The sequence below is a fragment of the Glycine max genome, chromosome 16 (assembly GCF_000004515.6).
Source record: "Glycine max cultivar Williams 82 chromosome 16, Glycine_max_v4.0, whole genome shotgun sequence".
In the NCBI taxonomy this organism is placed as follows: Eukaryota; Viridiplantae; Streptophyta; class Magnoliopsida; order Fabales; family Fabaceae; genus Glycine; species Glycine max.
Genome location: NC_038252.2, coordinates 22094808 through 22113365, shown reverse-complemented (window position 1 = coordinate 22113365; position 18558 = coordinate 22094808). Strand labels below are relative to the sequence as shown.

The following is an 18558-nucleotide window of genomic DNA, read 5'->3' as shown; positions in this document are numbered from 1 at the left end:
AAAGATTTCCATTAATGACTTTGGTTTCAACATTGAACGATCCAAGATACCCACCAATCAAGCTACAAGGTGTTTCAAAGTATATATAATGTTAAATAACAAATTGGTTCGATTCAAGTTTGTTAGAAAAAAAAAATCCGTAACTAGTTGATTTTAATCAATTCGAAGATATTTTTTCCCTATAAAATCGAATCAAAGCAAGATCTTGGGGGGTATGAATGCACCTTGGATTAGAATTCTTTTTGACTAAATTTAGTATTTAGTAGCTGGGTCTTGCTAAGATGGTCCAATCATATGGAGCATGTTAGAATTTTCCAGTTTTCATCCCCACGTTTAGGTTTTGACATTTTAAACTTTTAGAACTTTAGTGCACAAAAATTGATCTACATTGAACCCACCCACCAATGCTCCCTCGGCAGCAGGCTTAATCCCTAACAAACAAAAATAGGCATTTCCAATTCCATAAAACACTGCTGAATAGAAATCAATAAATCAAGATTGAAACAGGAGGTTGCAAAGGATACCTCAGGTGCATTCTGAACATTCAAGGAAATATTTCAGATGGAATTCAAAGATTTTTTGTGATTAAAAAGGGTTCCAACCTGTTGTGTAAAATTTTAGTGGATGGTGAGGAAGTTTCAATAGGTGCTTGACAATAATGTAAATGGTGTTGCAGAAAAAAAAAAAAAAGTTGATTTCATATGTTATGTTGCAGTCTATCTTGTCTTCTTTTGCAACAAATGCAAAAATAATAATTTCTATTAACTCGAGGTAAACTTTGTAAATATACTTTTCCATGATGACCTGTTCAACAAGTTGAATAACCTTCATAGTCATTCTCAGACTAATGACAACCATTGAAACACAAGGGCCAAAAAATAAATAAAATTTTAGGATACAACACAAGGGCCTTTTATGAACCTTCTTTTACCTTTTGTCCTCTCCCTTAAGCAGGTCATTTTTATCTCTACCATGGATTTGATGTTTATTCAGCCATAATAGTAAATAAGCATTGATAGTTTCAGAAGAAAAGGAGTGAAGTTCTGATATTTACAGAAGAAAAGGCAAGTGACAGGACGTTTCAAAGCAGATATTCATCAACCACTAGTCACTCGAGTTCTCTGTTGGCGTTGAATCAGATATGCATATGTCCCCTCGACAAAGTGGGCATACCCTGTGCATAATATAAAAAAGTCAGCAAAAACTTCCAAAGCCAATCAAGAGCAAGTGGTGTTACTCTTAACAATGTTATGTAAATAACCTAAAAATTATTCCAATGAAAAATGTTGAATACACACTCTGTTGAACACATTTATTGAAAATCTTAGATTTTGGTGGGTCTCACTTATCATTTAACGAGTCTATCTCCTAATTTTATAGTTTTCAATATATTTCAACCAATGATAAAGTGTATATTAGAAAGAATGTGTTCTGAGCACTCTTCATCATTACTTGGGTCAACAACATGGAATGGTAGGTACATCACATGCATATATGTAGCACAAATTAAAGACTAGAATCTCATCGACCATTAGGTGCTCTTTAATGACAAGAAATTGAGTTCATGATTTAAATTTACGGTCCCTCTTGAATTTTAAATATATACATTAACTCCATCACCAAATATCTTATGTTTTGGAAAGAATAGCACAGGTAGAAGTATCGATAGAAAACAAGGCAGTAGATGAAATCTCCAGTTTTTTCCACAGTGAAATGAAAACCAATGTCTAATGACAGTTAGATAGTCATTCTAGTGATACTAAGATCTTATCAGGTCGATAACTGCCATAGACTAAGGCACATGACCATAAGATGGTTCAACATTCACCATATTTTGCCAATGTACAATTTAACCAGCTCATAATTTTGAAAATATCTAAATTCTGCCAGCATTAAATTCCATTAGTTGTGCTTCTTGAACAAAAAATGTAGAGCTCATTTATCTATGCCATAAACCCTTATGCATAGATACAGTGAGGCTGTAAAGTCCAGATATGCATAGATACAGTACACCAGTAAATTGGGAGTTTGCATAAATTCGAAGTTTTATAGTTAACAAGAAGAAAACTCAAATTCCTATTTTCACATACCTGTGAATCTCCTTCAGCCACTTGTCTATACATGTTCTATGAAATTCATGATGGCACGGTAGTACTCGCATGTTGTCTCCATCCTCATACTCCACAAGGCATATATAGCATCTGTGAAAATTAGGGATTAGCAAAATTAAAATAAGCAAAATACCTCTATACTAAGAAATACACACGCACAAACTGTAAAAGAGATAACAAGTAACACAAAATAGGCATGAAAAGAAATGCCAGGTACAATTTCATATAGAGACTTAATTACACTTTAGGTTTTGGTCCCTCTGTTATGACCAATGTGATTTTGGTCCATAATATTTGTTTGAAGCAACCCCCCCCCCCCCCCCCTCCTTTTCTAGTTGAATATGTCGGATCCCTCTCATTTTTTTCATCCAATTACTAACAGAAATTCATAGTGTCGCCAAATGATTTACATATGGTGACACTACACTTTGCTGAATTAACACATTTAAATGAATCTATCTAAATTTCTCAGTATAAATAAATTAAATATTAAATGACATTTAAATAGATTAAATTAAAGCCAGCAAGGAGTCCATTAAATGTTTAATTAAATAAAGTGTTATGCTACGTATGAAAATAGTGGCTCACATCACTAGCTTCTTAGTAATTGGACAACAAATGGACGGCCATGGCATTTTAATTGGAAACAATGGAGGATTTGATTGCTGCAAAGAATTATAAGAGACAAAAATCACACACTGACTATCATAAAGGAGCCAAAAGTATTTTTAATTGGAAACAATGGAGGATTTGATTGCTGCAAAGAATTATAAGAGGACAAAAATCACACATTGACTATCACAAAGGAGCCAAAAGTATAATTAATTAAGCCTACTGATTACTATACAAGTTATTGTATTTGTGTTAAGTTAGAAGTACTCTGATTTTGTAAATAGGATTTGTAAATACTAAAACATTTATGCTGCCTAACAAACAATTTCTCTAAACCATTTTCTTTAATCTTGGTATCAAAGCTTCAACGGCCAGTGGTCAAAAGTTTGACCTTGTCACCACTTTCTTCTATGTAAAAAGTCAAATTTCAACATAAGGTACAATTCCACACTTCAAGTGAGAGGGGCTCTTTCATGAGGGTGCATTTTAGAGATAAAGTCATCCATGAGTCTTTCAGCTAATATCTAAAGCTTTTGGAAGAATTGATCATCGAAAAGTTTCCTATTATGTAAATTATATCTGACAAGTTACTAAATAGAAATGAAAAAACAAAATTAACAATAACTAAAGGGAAATAAAAGGAGAAAAAAATGAAAAATCCATTGAAGGCATTTGATGCACTGAACACGAGTAGTGGTAAACTCAAAGACTTACTGTGCAGCATCCTCTTGATGCTTATGCAACTTCTCATATAATTTGACAGGCAAGGAATCGACAACATCATTAGGTGCAGGAACAGGTCCAATAGAAGATACAGATGGGCGGGAAGATAAAACAACAGATTGCAGGTGAATTTCATCCAGAACCTAATTAAAATATGCACAAATGATTCAAATTGTAAAAATATATTAATAGTGATCATCAGAAATCAGAGTAATTAAACAGCACCTTATAATTACCTCAAATAGGGCTTCAGCAAGCATAACAATTCTAGATATGTTAGCTCTAGCACCAGTATCATCATTTGAATTAGTGTTACGATTATTGATTCGGCATGTACAACGACCATTTCTATGTTGACCAGACAACACACACGTTCTATCATGTCCAGAAAGATTTTCAAACCGGCTACCCAATCGCTGGAGAGCATGAACCTAAATAATTTTACATGTAAATAACTAAAGGAAAAATTTCATGTGAGGATATTTTTAATTAAGTAGCCTTAAGTCTTAGTGTTTCTTTTTGCTTGTTTAAAAATAATAAATATATGATTTAATTATGACAACAGAGATTTTTAGAAAAAAGGCTATGAATTTTGCTTGTTAGTGTATTACTATGTTATCAAATAACCAGTAGTTACTTATTACAGATAGCTACTTTTAGTTAGCTAGTTAGTTACTATTCTATTATGTTAGTTAGTAGACAGTTATTACAGTTAGTTGGTAATAGCTCTTGTATATAAACTTCACTGTGATATTCTATTGAATCAATTCATTCAGTTCACATATTCATTGATATTGCTCAAAGTTCAAAATCCACAAACCTGGGGCCGTATTCTTCTTCTCCGTTCAAGGAAATTGGACCTATGCTCCAGTAGATCCTGATACCTACCTTCTCTCAATCGTGAAGTCTCAACCTCATAGTCTTGGATGCTAAAGATGGAGTTAGACATACTAGATGGAGGATATCTAGATGTTGAAGAATTAATGGTACTATGATCAGATGGTGACACTCTTGAATCTCCCTCCACTGCTTGCCTGTCAATAATATCTTGGCTAGGAAGGCTAGCATCTCTCAGCTCTCTCTCTTGTTGCAAAGGGAAAAAGGTGAGGTCAGACAATGTTGATTGACGAAGAACTCTGTCACGAAGCCTTCCAACACTTAAAGTTCGGCTAAAACGAACATTCCGTTCAACTGGTTCTCGAGCACCAATTCGTTGATCAATATGTCTTGTGTCATTGTCAACATTTTCTGTGTCTGTTTGAATTCTCAGAGAAAATAAGTTCACGTCTGGCCTTTCTCTTGCACATACTCCATCTGTGGGATAGCTCTGCAAGTTTCCAACTACGCCTGATGTCGGGACATTTGACCTTGAATTATTAGAAGCGTCTTCATGACACTGTGCATGTATTTGATTGGAAAAAGATGCGGGAAGCAAGTTACTACATTGTTGTGTTTCACTTCTGTTTATCAATCTTCCAGGAGATCCAGGATTGAGATTATGCTCATCTTCATTGTCAAATATTGAGAGATTGGCAGAAGAAACAGGACGAGGCCTTGATGACCCCAAACTAGTGGTTCTGCTAAGTCTGAAGCTTACATTACCAGGAATGAGGCTAAACCGAGAAAGGCAATGACTTGTAGGGTTCAAGGAATGAGTTGAAGAAGAATGGACAGAGATGCTTCCAGTTCTGGATGAAGTGTTGGGGATGCTTGTTTCTCCCCATCCATCAAGGTCAATGTTAGAAGGCACACAAGTCATTTCACCAGCTATAACCTTTCTAAATGACTCTGTTTTCACCTCATCTGAGTCTGTTCCATTGCCATCAGCATATGTTACATCACTGCCATTTACTTTATTCTGATCACAAACCTACAACAAAGAGTTACAAATTCTAGTTAGGCAGTTAATTAGGACCACAAAACTGTGACTAAATCAACCAAAAGTGTTATCAATACAATCAGAAACAATATTCGAAAAGAAGAAAAAGTAAAATCATTCTGATAATTACTTCCCAGACAAGTGCCAATTCCTTAAGATGACAGGTCTTATCTCATCCTCTATAAAAATCAAGAAAGATAACTCTTGCAGTTTGTTTGCAGACCAGATGTGATGCTCCAGGGGAACAAGTTTACCCAATTCCTTTTCTCTTATTTCTTGATGGGTAAAAAGCAAGCATGATTCCCCAAGCAAATATTTTATTAGTAAGGTATAGACTATAGACACAAAGCAGTAATTCAATAACCTCAGAAAACATCAGTTACCAACTCCTTTATATTAATTGTTAAACCCAGTGATTGAAGGTCTTGTTTTAAACCATATAACAAGTAAGAACAACATTAACAGCACTAATAATTTAACAATGAGAAGTCAAAACCAGTATACCACCACTCCATGGGTAGGAGAAATGTCTTGCATCAAATAACAACAACATAAACAGCACTAATAAATAATAATTTAACAATGCTAACATCAACAATAGTCCACCACCACCCCATGCCTAGAAAAAATATCTTGCGTGCATAATTAAAGAAAAGAAAACAGATAAAATGCATGAAAGTTTCAAAACAATGATTCTTCTAAATCTAATTCATTTGACATTGAACAGAACCGGAAAGTAAGTAACTTCTGCATCCTTTGCTGTAAGATTCTAGATGCAATCTCCTTTTCGCAATCCAAATATACAAATAGCCTCAAAGCATATCGGTTAGGAGCTTAAAGTAGGTAAAAGGGGACGATACACAAGCAAAAAATGAAAACATGGAAGGAACAAAAGAAAACAGTAACATTGCAAAAACTAAGAAAAGAAAGAATAGTAAGATTACCTGGTCTTCATTATCACTGTCGTGAGAACCAGAAGTTGTTCCAAGACAACAAGATTGAAAAACTTTAAGGCCCTTAGATCGACCTTTCCTTAAACTCCCCGAAGAAGACGATGAAGAAGAAGAACTACCGAAAGACGAAGAAGTGGCTTTGCTACCATTGGAACCCATGACCCCCCAGCAACAATCACTCCACTTTTCCAATGACCCAATGCGCCAAAAAACAAAACCCAGAAATCAAAATCCTTTATTTTTTCGGTATCCCCGCATGGGTCAGATCTACAGAGTCACAGAGGCAAAAAAAAAAAAACTACACTTGCATTACACCAGACACTGTGTATAGGATTGAAGAGAAAAAAGGGCTCAAGAAAATGAAAGTGTAGGGGTTGCATTTTTAGGTGGAGATGGATGGAGAAGTAGCTGAGTGAATGAGACAAAGCAACTCACTCACTCACTTGTTTGCTGCAGAGGGAAGAGAAAGAGAGAGGATGAGCCTTTATTTGTAAGAAAAAAGTGTTACTTATTAAACGGTGAGAAGACAGTTTTTTTCTCTGCCACGGATTTGGGATTCAAATTAATTTTGGACGTACGTACGCTATACCATTGCATGCTGCTGTTTGTTGCTTGCAGGGTGTCTTCGTAATTGCACCAAATTATATTTGTGATGGGTCAAGTGGCCCAAGGCCAAGAAATCTAGAACTCCCAACAAAGTTTGTTCTTAAGTCAAGGTTTTTTATGGGTTCAAAACTTAAAGTCAAGTGTCTTTATGAATGATGTTTTGGATGGGAAGGTTGGTGTGGAAAAATAATAAACTATAAGAGAAATATTATATATATGAATTGTGGCATAAATTGTTTTAGATAAGAAGTGATTGTTTATTGTACAAAAATACCATCTCTAATTTTTTTTATAATCATATATATTTTTGTTTAGATTTATAGGATTATCTATGTAAATAATCAAAGACTAATGATTTATTTGTAATTTTAATATTGATAAATAATTTTCCTTTATTTCATGTCAACCACATTGTTCTCATTGTATCTTTTTAATTTAATCATATTAAAAAACAAAAATCACATTACATCTTTCTACTATGCTTAATATATCAATCAATTTTTATACTACAAGATCATTTCAACAAAGAGAACTGTGATGGGTCTATAACCTACAAGTTGAGCTATCAAAACAAATCATAACCCACGGGGCAACCCAAACCCCACCATGGGTTTGGCCCAAGCTGGGCTAAGAAAATTATAATTTTCGGTTGGCTTGAAAATTAGACTCAATCCATCCACTAACCCATAGGGTGAACTTGTGGTGGGTCGGGTTGGCCAACCTAATCCACTTAAAACAAAACTTAGTGACTTTTATTGCTTGTTTAGACTACTTTGTGATCCATGAAATACTTTTGTTAGAGTTATTTGTTGTCTCGCTAGACTTGTAATCGTTGTCTTGCATGTGTGATCATAAAATACTTTTGTGATAGAACTATTTGGTTTGTTGGACTTGTAATGGGTTTTTTTATACTTAAAAAATTTGATATCTTTGGAACTGAAGTTGCCAAAATAATAAACAATTATGAGCAAATTCCACCACAAATATATTTAATTTTGTTGGAATTTATTTTTCTAAAAAAATTGATTTTTTTTTTAATTTTAGGTGGGTCAAGTCGTTGAATCCACTAACCCATGGTGGGCTGGTCTATGCCACCATTTTTAAGACTCACCAAGAGATGAGTTGGGTTGGATTGGCCCATCAAGTAGGCGATTCAAAGTGAGTCGAGCCCATTGGCTCGAGCTACCTTGTGTTGGCAGCTTTACCCAAAAGTCCCAAATTTGGAACCAGGCTTTGATACCAAATGACACAAAACACGAAAACAAAATGGATTGCCTTGAAGATTTCAAAATTCAGATCTTAGTTTTCTTTTAGGGAGGATATTGGTGTCACATTCAAGAAAAAAAGATGAGAATTTAATATCCCTAATTTTTTACTTCTCAACGACTCTCGCACTATGACACTTCAAACAGTTTCACTTCATCAACATCCTTGTTGGTCAAATCCACCAGTCAAAACCCTTTGTAGGTAGTCCTCCAAGACCTCAAAAATTAGCTCTATCTGCTTCCAAGATCAATGATGAAATAACAATAAACACACTAAAAGGAGGGGGGGATAGTGTGTATATCAAAGATATAAACTTTTGCAATATTAAAGCAGATATATATATATATATATATATATATATATATATACATATATATCAATATGTGTGTGTGTGTGGGCAAGTCATCCACTGAAGATAAAACTAATATTTGATGAAGATCAATATAGTCGTCTAGTGACTTAATAAAAGAGAGAGTTGTAAAGGAATATTGATCTAGCTACTTCAATACCCAAAAAATATTTGGGGTTTTCAAGTTGTTTCATCTCAAATTCAGATGCAAGGTATTGTTGCAAACTAGAAATCTCATCTTGGTCATTTCCTATAACAATCATGTCACCGACATATCTAATCAAAGCTGTAATTTTTCCTTTTCCTATCTTCAAAAATAAGATGTGATCAGAGTTACTTGCTCTAAAACCAAAAGCCTTCATAGACTTGGTAAACCTTCCAAACCATGCTCTTAGGGATTTTTTTAATCCATATAGAGCCTTCTTTAATTTGCAAACTTTCATTCCTTTTGAGTTTGTCATGCCTGGTGTGACACCCTCTACCCCTCACATATATACTAATAAAGGAATAAAAATTCAAATATTAATTAAAAGTATTTTTTAACACATTTTTAAATACAAGCCCTTCAAAGGGGTAAAAGGCTCACATTCACTTTCTTCTACATTATATTCAAACTTGTCCAGATAAATAATAAAGTCATCTCAGCTTAAACAAGGTCGTCTAAGCTTCATACAATTAATATAAAACTTATATCCTAATGTCACATCCTATCAGAGTGTTCTGTTCTCATATCTTCTAGCATGAGGTTCTTCATAGTCATCCCTACCTATTCATCTGCTCCCCCAAACACAAGGTTCAAGATCATCACAGGATCCAAACACAAACAGCAAATCGGGAGTGAGTTATCACATTCCTAACTACTAGAGAGAAACAAGACACCATATAGTAGCCAAATACAATTTACTTAGCATATCTCACATTATTTCATCACTTTGTCATTCAAAATTCACTTTTCAATCATCAATCACACCTTTCAATCATCAATCATAATACACAAGAATCACACACTTCGATCAAGGCATAATAACACATCAATTTGATAATAAAAAATTAGCAAGCGTATGCAACAGTGATGCTAAGACTCAATCCTATACGCAATGTGGTACCATGTTAGTGAAAAACTTCGTCGAGTGCCTAAGAGTACATGACAAGACAAATCACACACTAGCAAGTCCAGTCACTCTCACTAGGTAATATCATAGGGAGACCAGTCAGGGTCACAGTGTTTTGCGAGAATGCTCCAACCATATGGGATCAACATAGGCTTAAAGGAGCACTCAAACCGTGTGACCCCCAAGGCCTACACTCCGAAGAGTCCGTCAGGGCCTCTCCTCCTGATTCAAGTCCAACCTAGAAAGCATTTTAGCACACATACTCTATCTATGAACTGTACAAAACACACGACTCCTCAATTGTTCTCAAAATAATTTTAACTCGTCATCCTTTAAGGGTCTTATCATTAACTCGTCGCCCTTAAAGGGACTTAACATTAACTCGTCACCCAAAAAGGGACTTAGCATCAACTCGTCGCCTTAAAAGGGACTTACCATTAACTCATCGCCCTTAAAGAGACTTATGGTCGTGTGATTGTACAATTCATAGTTCACAACTCAATGCACACAACACCTCAATACACATATATATCTCAATCATATACATACTCAATTTATCACATACACTTAATCCCAATCACAATGGTATAATCATAATTTAACATGTTATCACACCTCATGAATTATATACACTTTACCTATGAACTATGCAATACACACATGTACTCAATTGTTTTCAAAGTCATTTTAACCCGTTGGGTTCCCATAGTGGATCCCATCACAATATCTGTCGCCCTTGAAGGGTCTTATAATTGTGTGATTGCACCGTTCATAGCTCACAACTCAATACACACACATCAATATACATTTATTTCACCATTTATCACAGGTTCAATTTATCACATACTCGTAATTTGAATCACCATTTCATAATCTCAATATAATAATTTATACAAAAGGTTTGTCACAACATGGGCAATAAAACCCTTCAAATAATTTCACACAATTATATCAAAATCATGGGTCAAGGCGCAAAAACATCAAGAGCACTCAAGTTTATTAATTAATTCTCATCAGAACATCAATTTGTACATAGAACACAACAATATTGTATTTATAATTATAAAGGAAAAATTATAGTTCAATAAACATCCGAAAATAAACCCAAATTTAGTTCTCTAAGGATCCCTACAAATGTTCATTCTAACTCCCAATTGCGATAAACTCATCCCTTATGTCTAAGTGGACTCACGTGTCTTCCGACAGTGACAGCGGCATCTCTAGCGGTTTCCTGAGATTCCTCCAGTTTTTCCTCCAACTGCTTTGATAGAATTCCCAAACGTCAGAGAGACGGAGATGGGATTGAAGTCTCCACTTGTACTGTCTTTATGCGATTCATTTTTCTCCCCCCAAACATATTATCCCGCAAATCCCAACGGTGAAAGTGTGCGCAATTGAATTTTGAATAACGTATCCAAATTTGACTACAATCCAACGGTTAATGAATTCGGGATCATAGTTTTACCCAGACAGTTTTGGGTTTCTACGGGAAAATAAAAGGCTATAATGCGAAGGGTTTTCCTCTAAGCTCATATACGATTTTGAAATTAACAACGGTGAGAATGTTTGGAATTGGGTTGCAAAAGTGGTACTCAAATTTCACGATGATCCAACGGTGAATATGTCTAAGATCGTCATTTTTCTGAGACAGATTTGGTAGGCTGCAGGAAAAAGATAGGGTTTTGAGAGGAGAAGAGGGAAAACGAAAATGAGGGAAAGAAGAGGCATCGTCAGTCTAAAAACAGACCTAACATCACTATTTATACCTAGGGTACACATAACTTATTATTACTCTATTTATTTATTTTAAATATTTTATAAAAAGGAACTCTATTTTATTCCCTATCAAATGAATAAATCAAATATCTTTTTTTTTCTTCAAACCATTATTTCTCATTATTTATTTATTTATAAAAACATGATCATTTTTCTAAAACTCTATTTATTTATAAATAACCATTATTTTTAAATTAGTTTACGAAAAATGGGATGTTACAATTTCACCCCCCTTAAAAGAAGTTTCGTCCCCGAAACTTGCCGAAAAATCGAGAAAAAGATATTACACATATAGTTCTCAATATCAAGTTGTGTGCCGAGTTGAAACCCTTTTATGTGACTTCGATCATAAGACTCATATGCACTTAGAAACTAAATTCGGCAATCCTCGTTTACTCAATGATAGTATTGCATAAGTTAAGTCTTCTCACGAGAGTGACATCTCAACAATAATAGAATGTGAATGACATACTATTTGGTGTAGGATAATATCATAGGAGATACGAATGACAATTTGAAAACGTGAATAACCACATGGTCGACTCTTTTTCGATCATGGAACGGTTCAAGAAAATAAATATGAGTTTTGAGACTCTCACGCTCTACTAACTCTAGTTCACAAATGACTATCTAGAATACATGATTTGAGTATCCTCGAATCTAACCCTCTTCCCTCAGCACGATCTTGCTTACTTAGGTATACTTGACTCATAACTCTTACTTAGGTTCAAGAATTGTAGCGATTCCACTCCAAGGTTGCCTACCTGATACTAACTGGGTGCTAATTAGATAGGCAATACAGATTACCCCTCACATCTCTAAGTTTATTCACCTTAAGGTAATCTTCACACATTTATACTCATGTCACCCTATAACTTTGCACTTGAAGTTGAGGTTTCGATTGTAGTTTACGATGTCTAACTCTATAACTAGGACACTGGTCATACCAAGGGTTTCCTACTCAAGCTCCAACTATTAAGCTAGTTCTAACGGTTGAAACTAAACTTACAACAAGATTGTTAAGAATTCTACCCATCTCTTCTACCTCGGATTTAACTCTTAAGGTTCTCACAACGTATCAAACTAGCAGTAATGCCTCTAAAGTATGGAAGCGAAAACCGTGGCTACAAAAGGTCATACGTACGATAAATCCTTTCATGAATATTGAGTTATCGAGGAAACTTAGGCCACTACTTGCCCTCATACAAGCACTCCTCTAAACTTAAAAATTATTTCAAATATTTTACTACTCCAATAAGGACCTACGCGGCTAAAATAGCACTTAACGGTTTACAGTGGTCGACTTCTCTATGAACTTATGGCTTGCTCGTTACAAGGATCTCACCCGAAAACTTAAACTTACTTGAGTAATCTCCACCAAGAATTAAGGTTAATTCAAGGAATCCTAAAATAACTTTTTGGTTCGACTACTAGTTAAGGGAATTTTATCTTAATCTTAAAATGCATAACAAAACTCTTAGCACGAAACATGATTCTCAAGGGTCTATAACAACCTTATGAAACACATCATAATTCAACTTAACTGGAAACATACTAAACACTAATCATTGAAACCACAACAAGAGCTAACTCAGGGTGGGAGATCCTGTCACGCATTCCATGAACACACATGGACATCAATCATATTATGACATGACTAGGTACACATAGAGGTCACAATAGGTACTAAGGTATTTCTTGAAGCATCCACAAACTTTTTCCATATTAAGGTAAAAAGAACTAATATTTATCTCGCTAACCATACAACTATCATCAATAATCTTTTAGGTCACCTACCTAATGCAAGAACACTCACTCACTCTTGAACCCTTCCATGCTTAGCAATTAATGCCTTACTAACTACCTTACACTCTTCTTAAGGTTTCACACTAAACCTCTTAATTATCTTTCACAACTTATCCAACTACTCTACGTTCTTAAACAACTCTATACCAAATACTTCTCAAGAACTACGATTACAAGTTTCTATAGGTATTATGCCTACAAGATTCTCAATCTCACACTTAGGTGGTAACTAAGCACATCCTCAAGGAACACAGGTACACGACTTACTAAGTTTGACTTTCGTCTACAGATAACAATGATCATGTCTACTTAAGTATTTCCTCTCAAAACATCTTAATGTGATTGTCAAGGGCGAAGTCTCTCTTTATTCGTAGTAGAAGTAACAACAAGATAGATTATCAAGCAGTTTAACTAGACATGATTGGAAGATGAGCAACCAATAACAAAATAAACACTTAAATGATTAGGAGACGGTAACTTTTAAATCAAGAGAGACCACTCATTCAGAATCAACAACAGACATTCCAAATGAATTCTAGAAACGAAAACATAATCACGGTGTATGCACATATGGAGACATCAATTATCGCTTGATTGTGATAGAAACATCAATAATCCATTTTTTTGATGTAGGCTCATAACACAAATAATGAATTATACTCAAGCTTGCAAGTGAAATCAAATTATTTGACTTAAGCACGTAACACAAAGAATAGTTTGCACTAGAATTAGAAGGTATGATCAAAAGAGTATTCCTTATAAAATATATCTTGATATGAGTCATCCAACTATAGAGTATTAGCATTGCTAAGAATAAGAAATCACAAACAACCATACTATCTATGCAATTAAGGCAGAACACCATACTACAAGCATACACAGAATTATATGGTTCCTATAACCAGTATATAACATACATATATGAATAAAGAATTGAATAGTTACTAAGGATGTATTTAACAAATCACAAGTTTCAACAATCCCGTTTATGATAACACACTAAGGAAAAAAAAGGATTAGCCAACACATTTTAACACATCGATTAAACACACTTATTCACAACACACCTGCAAGTTCAAGGTTTTTGACAACATTACCACACACATCAAGTTTTCAAGACCACTTGTATCACTTAACGGCTTGCCATGACATCCTACCGCAGTTCACGAATTATAGAGATGGCCAGTCTCATAACTCATGACTCAACAGTGGATTTATGGTATAGTAGACATTAAGGATGCAACACACATTACAAGCATCATTCAATCTCATTTAATCATGCCAAGGAAAATACAATTAATAATTCTAGCATGTTCAACAAAACTAGTCATAAGTAACCATAAAGAGTGCACACCAGAATATGATAAGCACATAACACACTGACCGAAAGGTTCGACCTGCTCTGATACCACTAAATGTGACACCCTCTACCCCTCACATATATACAAATAAAGGAATAAAAATTCAAATATTAATTAAAATAATTTTTAACACATTTTTAAATACAAGCCCTTCAAAGGGGTAAAAGGCTCACATTCACTTTCTTCTACATCATATTCAAACTTGTCCGGATAAATAATAAAGTCATCTCGGCTCAAACAAGGCCGTCTAAGCATCATACAATTAATATAGAACTTATATCCTAATGTCATATCCTATCAGAGTGTTGTGTTCCCGTGTCCTCTAGCATGAGGTTCTTCACCTTTCAATCATCAATCACAATACACAAGAATCACACACTTCGATCAAGGCATAATAACACATCAATTTCATAATAAATAATTAGCAAGCGTATGCAACAGTGATGCTAAGACTCAATCATATATGCAATGTGGTACCATGTCAGTGAAAAACCTCGTCGGGCGCCTAGGAGTACATGACAAGACAAACCACACACAAGCAAGTCAAGTCACTTTCACTAGGTAATATCATAGGGAGACCAGTTAGGGTCACAATATTTTGCGAGAATGCTCCTACCATATGGGATCAACATAGGCTTAAAGGAGCACTCAAACCGTGTGACCCCCAAGGCCTACACTCCGAAGAGTCCGTCAGGGCCTCTCCCTCCTGATTCAGGTCCAACCCAGAAAACATTTTAGCACATAGACTCTATCTATGAACTGTACAAAACACACGACTCCTCAATTGTTCTCAAAATAATTTTAACTCGTCGCCCTTTAAGGGTCTTATCATTAACTCGTCGCCCTTAAAGGGACTTAAAATTAACTCGTCGCCCAAAAAGGGACTTAGCATCAACTCGTTGCCTTAAAAGGGACTTAGCATTAACTCATCGCCCTTAAAGAGACTTATGGTCGTGTGATTGTACAATTCATAGTTCACAACTCAATGCACACAACACCTCAATACACATATATATCTCAATCATATACATACTCAATTTATCGCATACACTTAATCCCAATCACAATGGTATAATCTCAATTTAACATGTTATAACACCTCATGAATTATATACACTTTACCTATGAACTATGCAATACACACATTTACTCAATTGTTTTCAAAGTCATTTTAACTCATCGGGTTCCCATAGTGGATCCCATCACAATATCCGTCGCCCTTAAAGGGTCTTATAATTGTGTGATTGCCGAGTTCATAGCTCACAACTCAATACACACACATCAATATACATTTATTTCACCATTTATCACAGGTTCAATTTATCACATACTCGTAATTTGAATCACCATTTCATAATCTCAATATAATAATTTATACAAAAGGTTTGTCACAACATGGGCAATAAAACCCTTCAAATAATTTCACACAATTATATCAAAATCATGGGTCAAGACGCAAAAACATCAAGATCACTCAAGTTTATTAATTAATTCTCATCAGAACATCAATTGGTACGTAGAACACAACAATATTGTATTTATAATTATAAAGGAAAAATTATAATTCAATAAACATCAGAAAATAAACTCAAATTTAGTTCTCTAAGGATCCCTACAAATGTTCATTCTAACCCCCAATTGCGATAAACTCATCCCTTATGTCTAAGCGGACTCACGTGTCTTCCGACAGCGACAACGGCATCTCTAACGGTTTCTTGAGATTCCTCCAGTTTTTCCTCTGACTGCTTTGATAGAGTTCCCAAACGTTAGAGAGACAGAGAAGGGATTGAAGCCTCCACTTGTACTGTCTTTATGCGATTCATTTTTCTCCCTCCACAAATATTATTTCGCAAATCCCAACGGTGAAAGTTTGAGCAATTGAATATCGTATAACGTATCCAAATTTTACTACAATCCAACGGTTAACGAATTCGGGATCATAGTTTTACCGAGACAATTTTGGGTTTCTGCGGGAAAATAAAAGGCTACAATGCGAAGGGTTTTCCTCTAAGCTCAGATATGAATTTTAAATTACTAACGGTAAGAATGTTTGGAATTGGGTTGTGAACCTGATACTCAAATTTCACGATGAGCCAACGGTGAATGAGTCTGAGATCGTTGTTTTTCTAAGACAGGTTTGGTAGGCTGCGGGAAAAAGAGAGGGTTTTTGAGAGAAGAAGAGGGAAAACGAAAATGAGGGAAAGAGGAGACATCGTTAGTCTAAAAACAGACCTAACATCGCTATTTATACCTAGGGTACACACAACTTAATATTACTCTATTTATTTATTTTTAATATTTTATAAAAGGAACTCTATTTTATTCTCTATCAAATGAATAAATCAAATATCTTTTTTTTTTATTCAAACCATTATTTCTCATTATTTATTTATTTATAAAAACATGATCATTTTTCTAAAACTGTATTTATTTATAAATAACCATTATTTTTAAATTAGTTTACGAAAAATGGGATGTTACACCTGGTAGGGAATCCATATAAATTTCTTCTAAAATTTCTCCATGTAGGAAAACATTTTTCAGATCAAATTGTAGAAGAGGCCAATCTTGGTTTGCTGTTAGAGACAGATGTATTCTCACAATGTTGAGCTTGGCTACCGGTGCGAACGTCTCTTGGTAATCTACACCATAAGACTGAGTGTAACCTTTAGCTACAAGTCATGCTTTATACCTCTCAATAGTTCCATTAGCTTTGTGTTTGATTGTAAATACCCATTTGTAGCCCGCAGTTTTCTTCCCTCTTGGTAAGGACACAATATCCCAAGTGTTTTCTTTTTTTCTAAAGTTGCCATTTCATCAACCATTGCTTCGATCCATCTAGGATCTACCAAAGCTTCTTGTATATTACTATGAATATAAATTGAAGATAATTAAAATACAAATGATGCATATGAATGGGATAACTTGTGATATGAAACATATTTACTAATGGGATATTTAACTTTGGCTTGGAGGTCTGGTTCATTTTTAGCTGGAGGTTGACCACGATTAGAGTGGGGTGGAAGATTATATTGGATAGTAGTAGACTCAGTGTTTGGTGTGCTAGTGGTCTCACACAGACAAGGATCAATTTCATGATCGGTTTCATCTGAATTAGTATTATCAAGGGTAGGATCAAGAGAAACAATTTCATGATCAATTTCATCTACATTAGTATTATCGGAGATAAGATCAGAAGGTACATCTGAAGAGTCAAGCCGAACCTGTGGAGAAGATTAAGCTAATTGGTTATGATCAAAAGACACTATATTATCCAAAAAAGAAGTGTCCATCTTTAGGATTGGCTCACTTCCTGCAAAATAATTCTCACACGATAATTTATCTTCACAATATAATTTTATATCTGAGATATCAAACATACTAACATAATGATTATGCACTTCACTTTCATTTCCTCCCTGAAGTGTAGAATCCACATAAAAAATTTATGCTCATTAAATGTCACATCCATAGAGATATAAAATTTCTTTGATGGTGGATGGTAAGCACGATAACCTTTTTGAGTTGATCCATACCCAACAAAAACACATGTGATAGTTCATTCTTCAAGCTTTGTATGCTGATGTGGGTGTAAGTGAACAAATATAACACATCCAAAAACATGAAGTGGTAAATAAAACATGGAAGGAAGGATACAATGATCAGACAACAGATCTAGATGCCTTCTAAAGTTAAGCACACTAGAAGGGGTTCAATTAATCAAATAAACTGCAGAGCTCATAGTCTCACCCCATAAATGAGATGGGACATTACCATCTATCGAAAATGATCTTGTCGCCTCTAATATATGTCTATTTTTCCTCTCAGCCACTCCATTTTGTTGTGGTGAATAAGGACATATAGTTTGATGCAAGATACCATTAGAGTTCATGAACTCTATTAATTCAATCTTAAAATATTCCCCTCTATTGTCTTATCTAATGACCTTAATATATGTGTTAAATTGTGTAGTTATCATCTGATGAAAGGAACAAAACACATCA

At 34.8% G+C, this 18558-nt stretch overlaps 1 protein-coding gene across 3 annotated transcripts; it reads right to left on the bottom strand.

The window, feature by feature from the left end:
• Positions 1-741: 741 nt before the first annotated feature.
• On the bottom strand, positions 742-6770 carry LOC100800896 (uncharacterized). 3 transcript variants are annotated; one of them, XM_003548653.5, is made up of 6 exons: positions 6270-6768; positions 4267-5316; positions 3683-3877; positions 3438-3589; positions 2091-2201; positions 742-1174 (listed from the first exon to the last, which is right to left on the bottom strand). In XM_003548653.5, the coding sequence occupies exons 1-6, from the start codon at positions 6435-6437 to the stop codon at positions 1105-1107; spliced, it is 1746 nt and encodes a 581-aa protein (XP_003548701.1). In that variant the 5' UTR covers positions 6438-6768; the 3' UTR covers positions 742-1104. The 3 variants fall into 3 exon arrangements, with proteins under 3 accessions (XP_003548701.1, XP_006599202.1, XP_006599201.1); XM_006599138.4 differs by lacking the exon at positions 742-1174 and adding an exon at positions 2700-2776 and having other exon boundaries at positions 6270-6770; XM_006599139.4 differs by lacking the exon at positions 3683-3877 and having other exon boundaries at positions 6270-6769.
• Between the last annotated feature and the right edge of the window lie 11788 nt (positions 6771-18558).

What these genes read in the sequence shown, in the direction of transcription:
- LOC100800896 (XM_003548653.5), bottom strand. Translation starts at nt 6,437, where the DNA reads ATGGGTTCCAATGGTAGCAAAGCCACTTCTTCGTCTTTCGGTAGTTCT. An exon ending in TTGCTGAAGCCCTATTTGAG is followed by an intron (nt 3,590 to 3,682) that starts GTAATTATAAGG and finishes TATTTTAATTAG; the next exon opens with GTTCTGGATGAAATTCACCT. An exon ending in TGGCTGAAGGAGATTCACAG is followed by an intron (nt 1,175 to 2,090) that starts GTATGTGAAAAT and finishes TATTATGCACAG; the next exon opens with GGTATGCCCACTTTGTCGAG.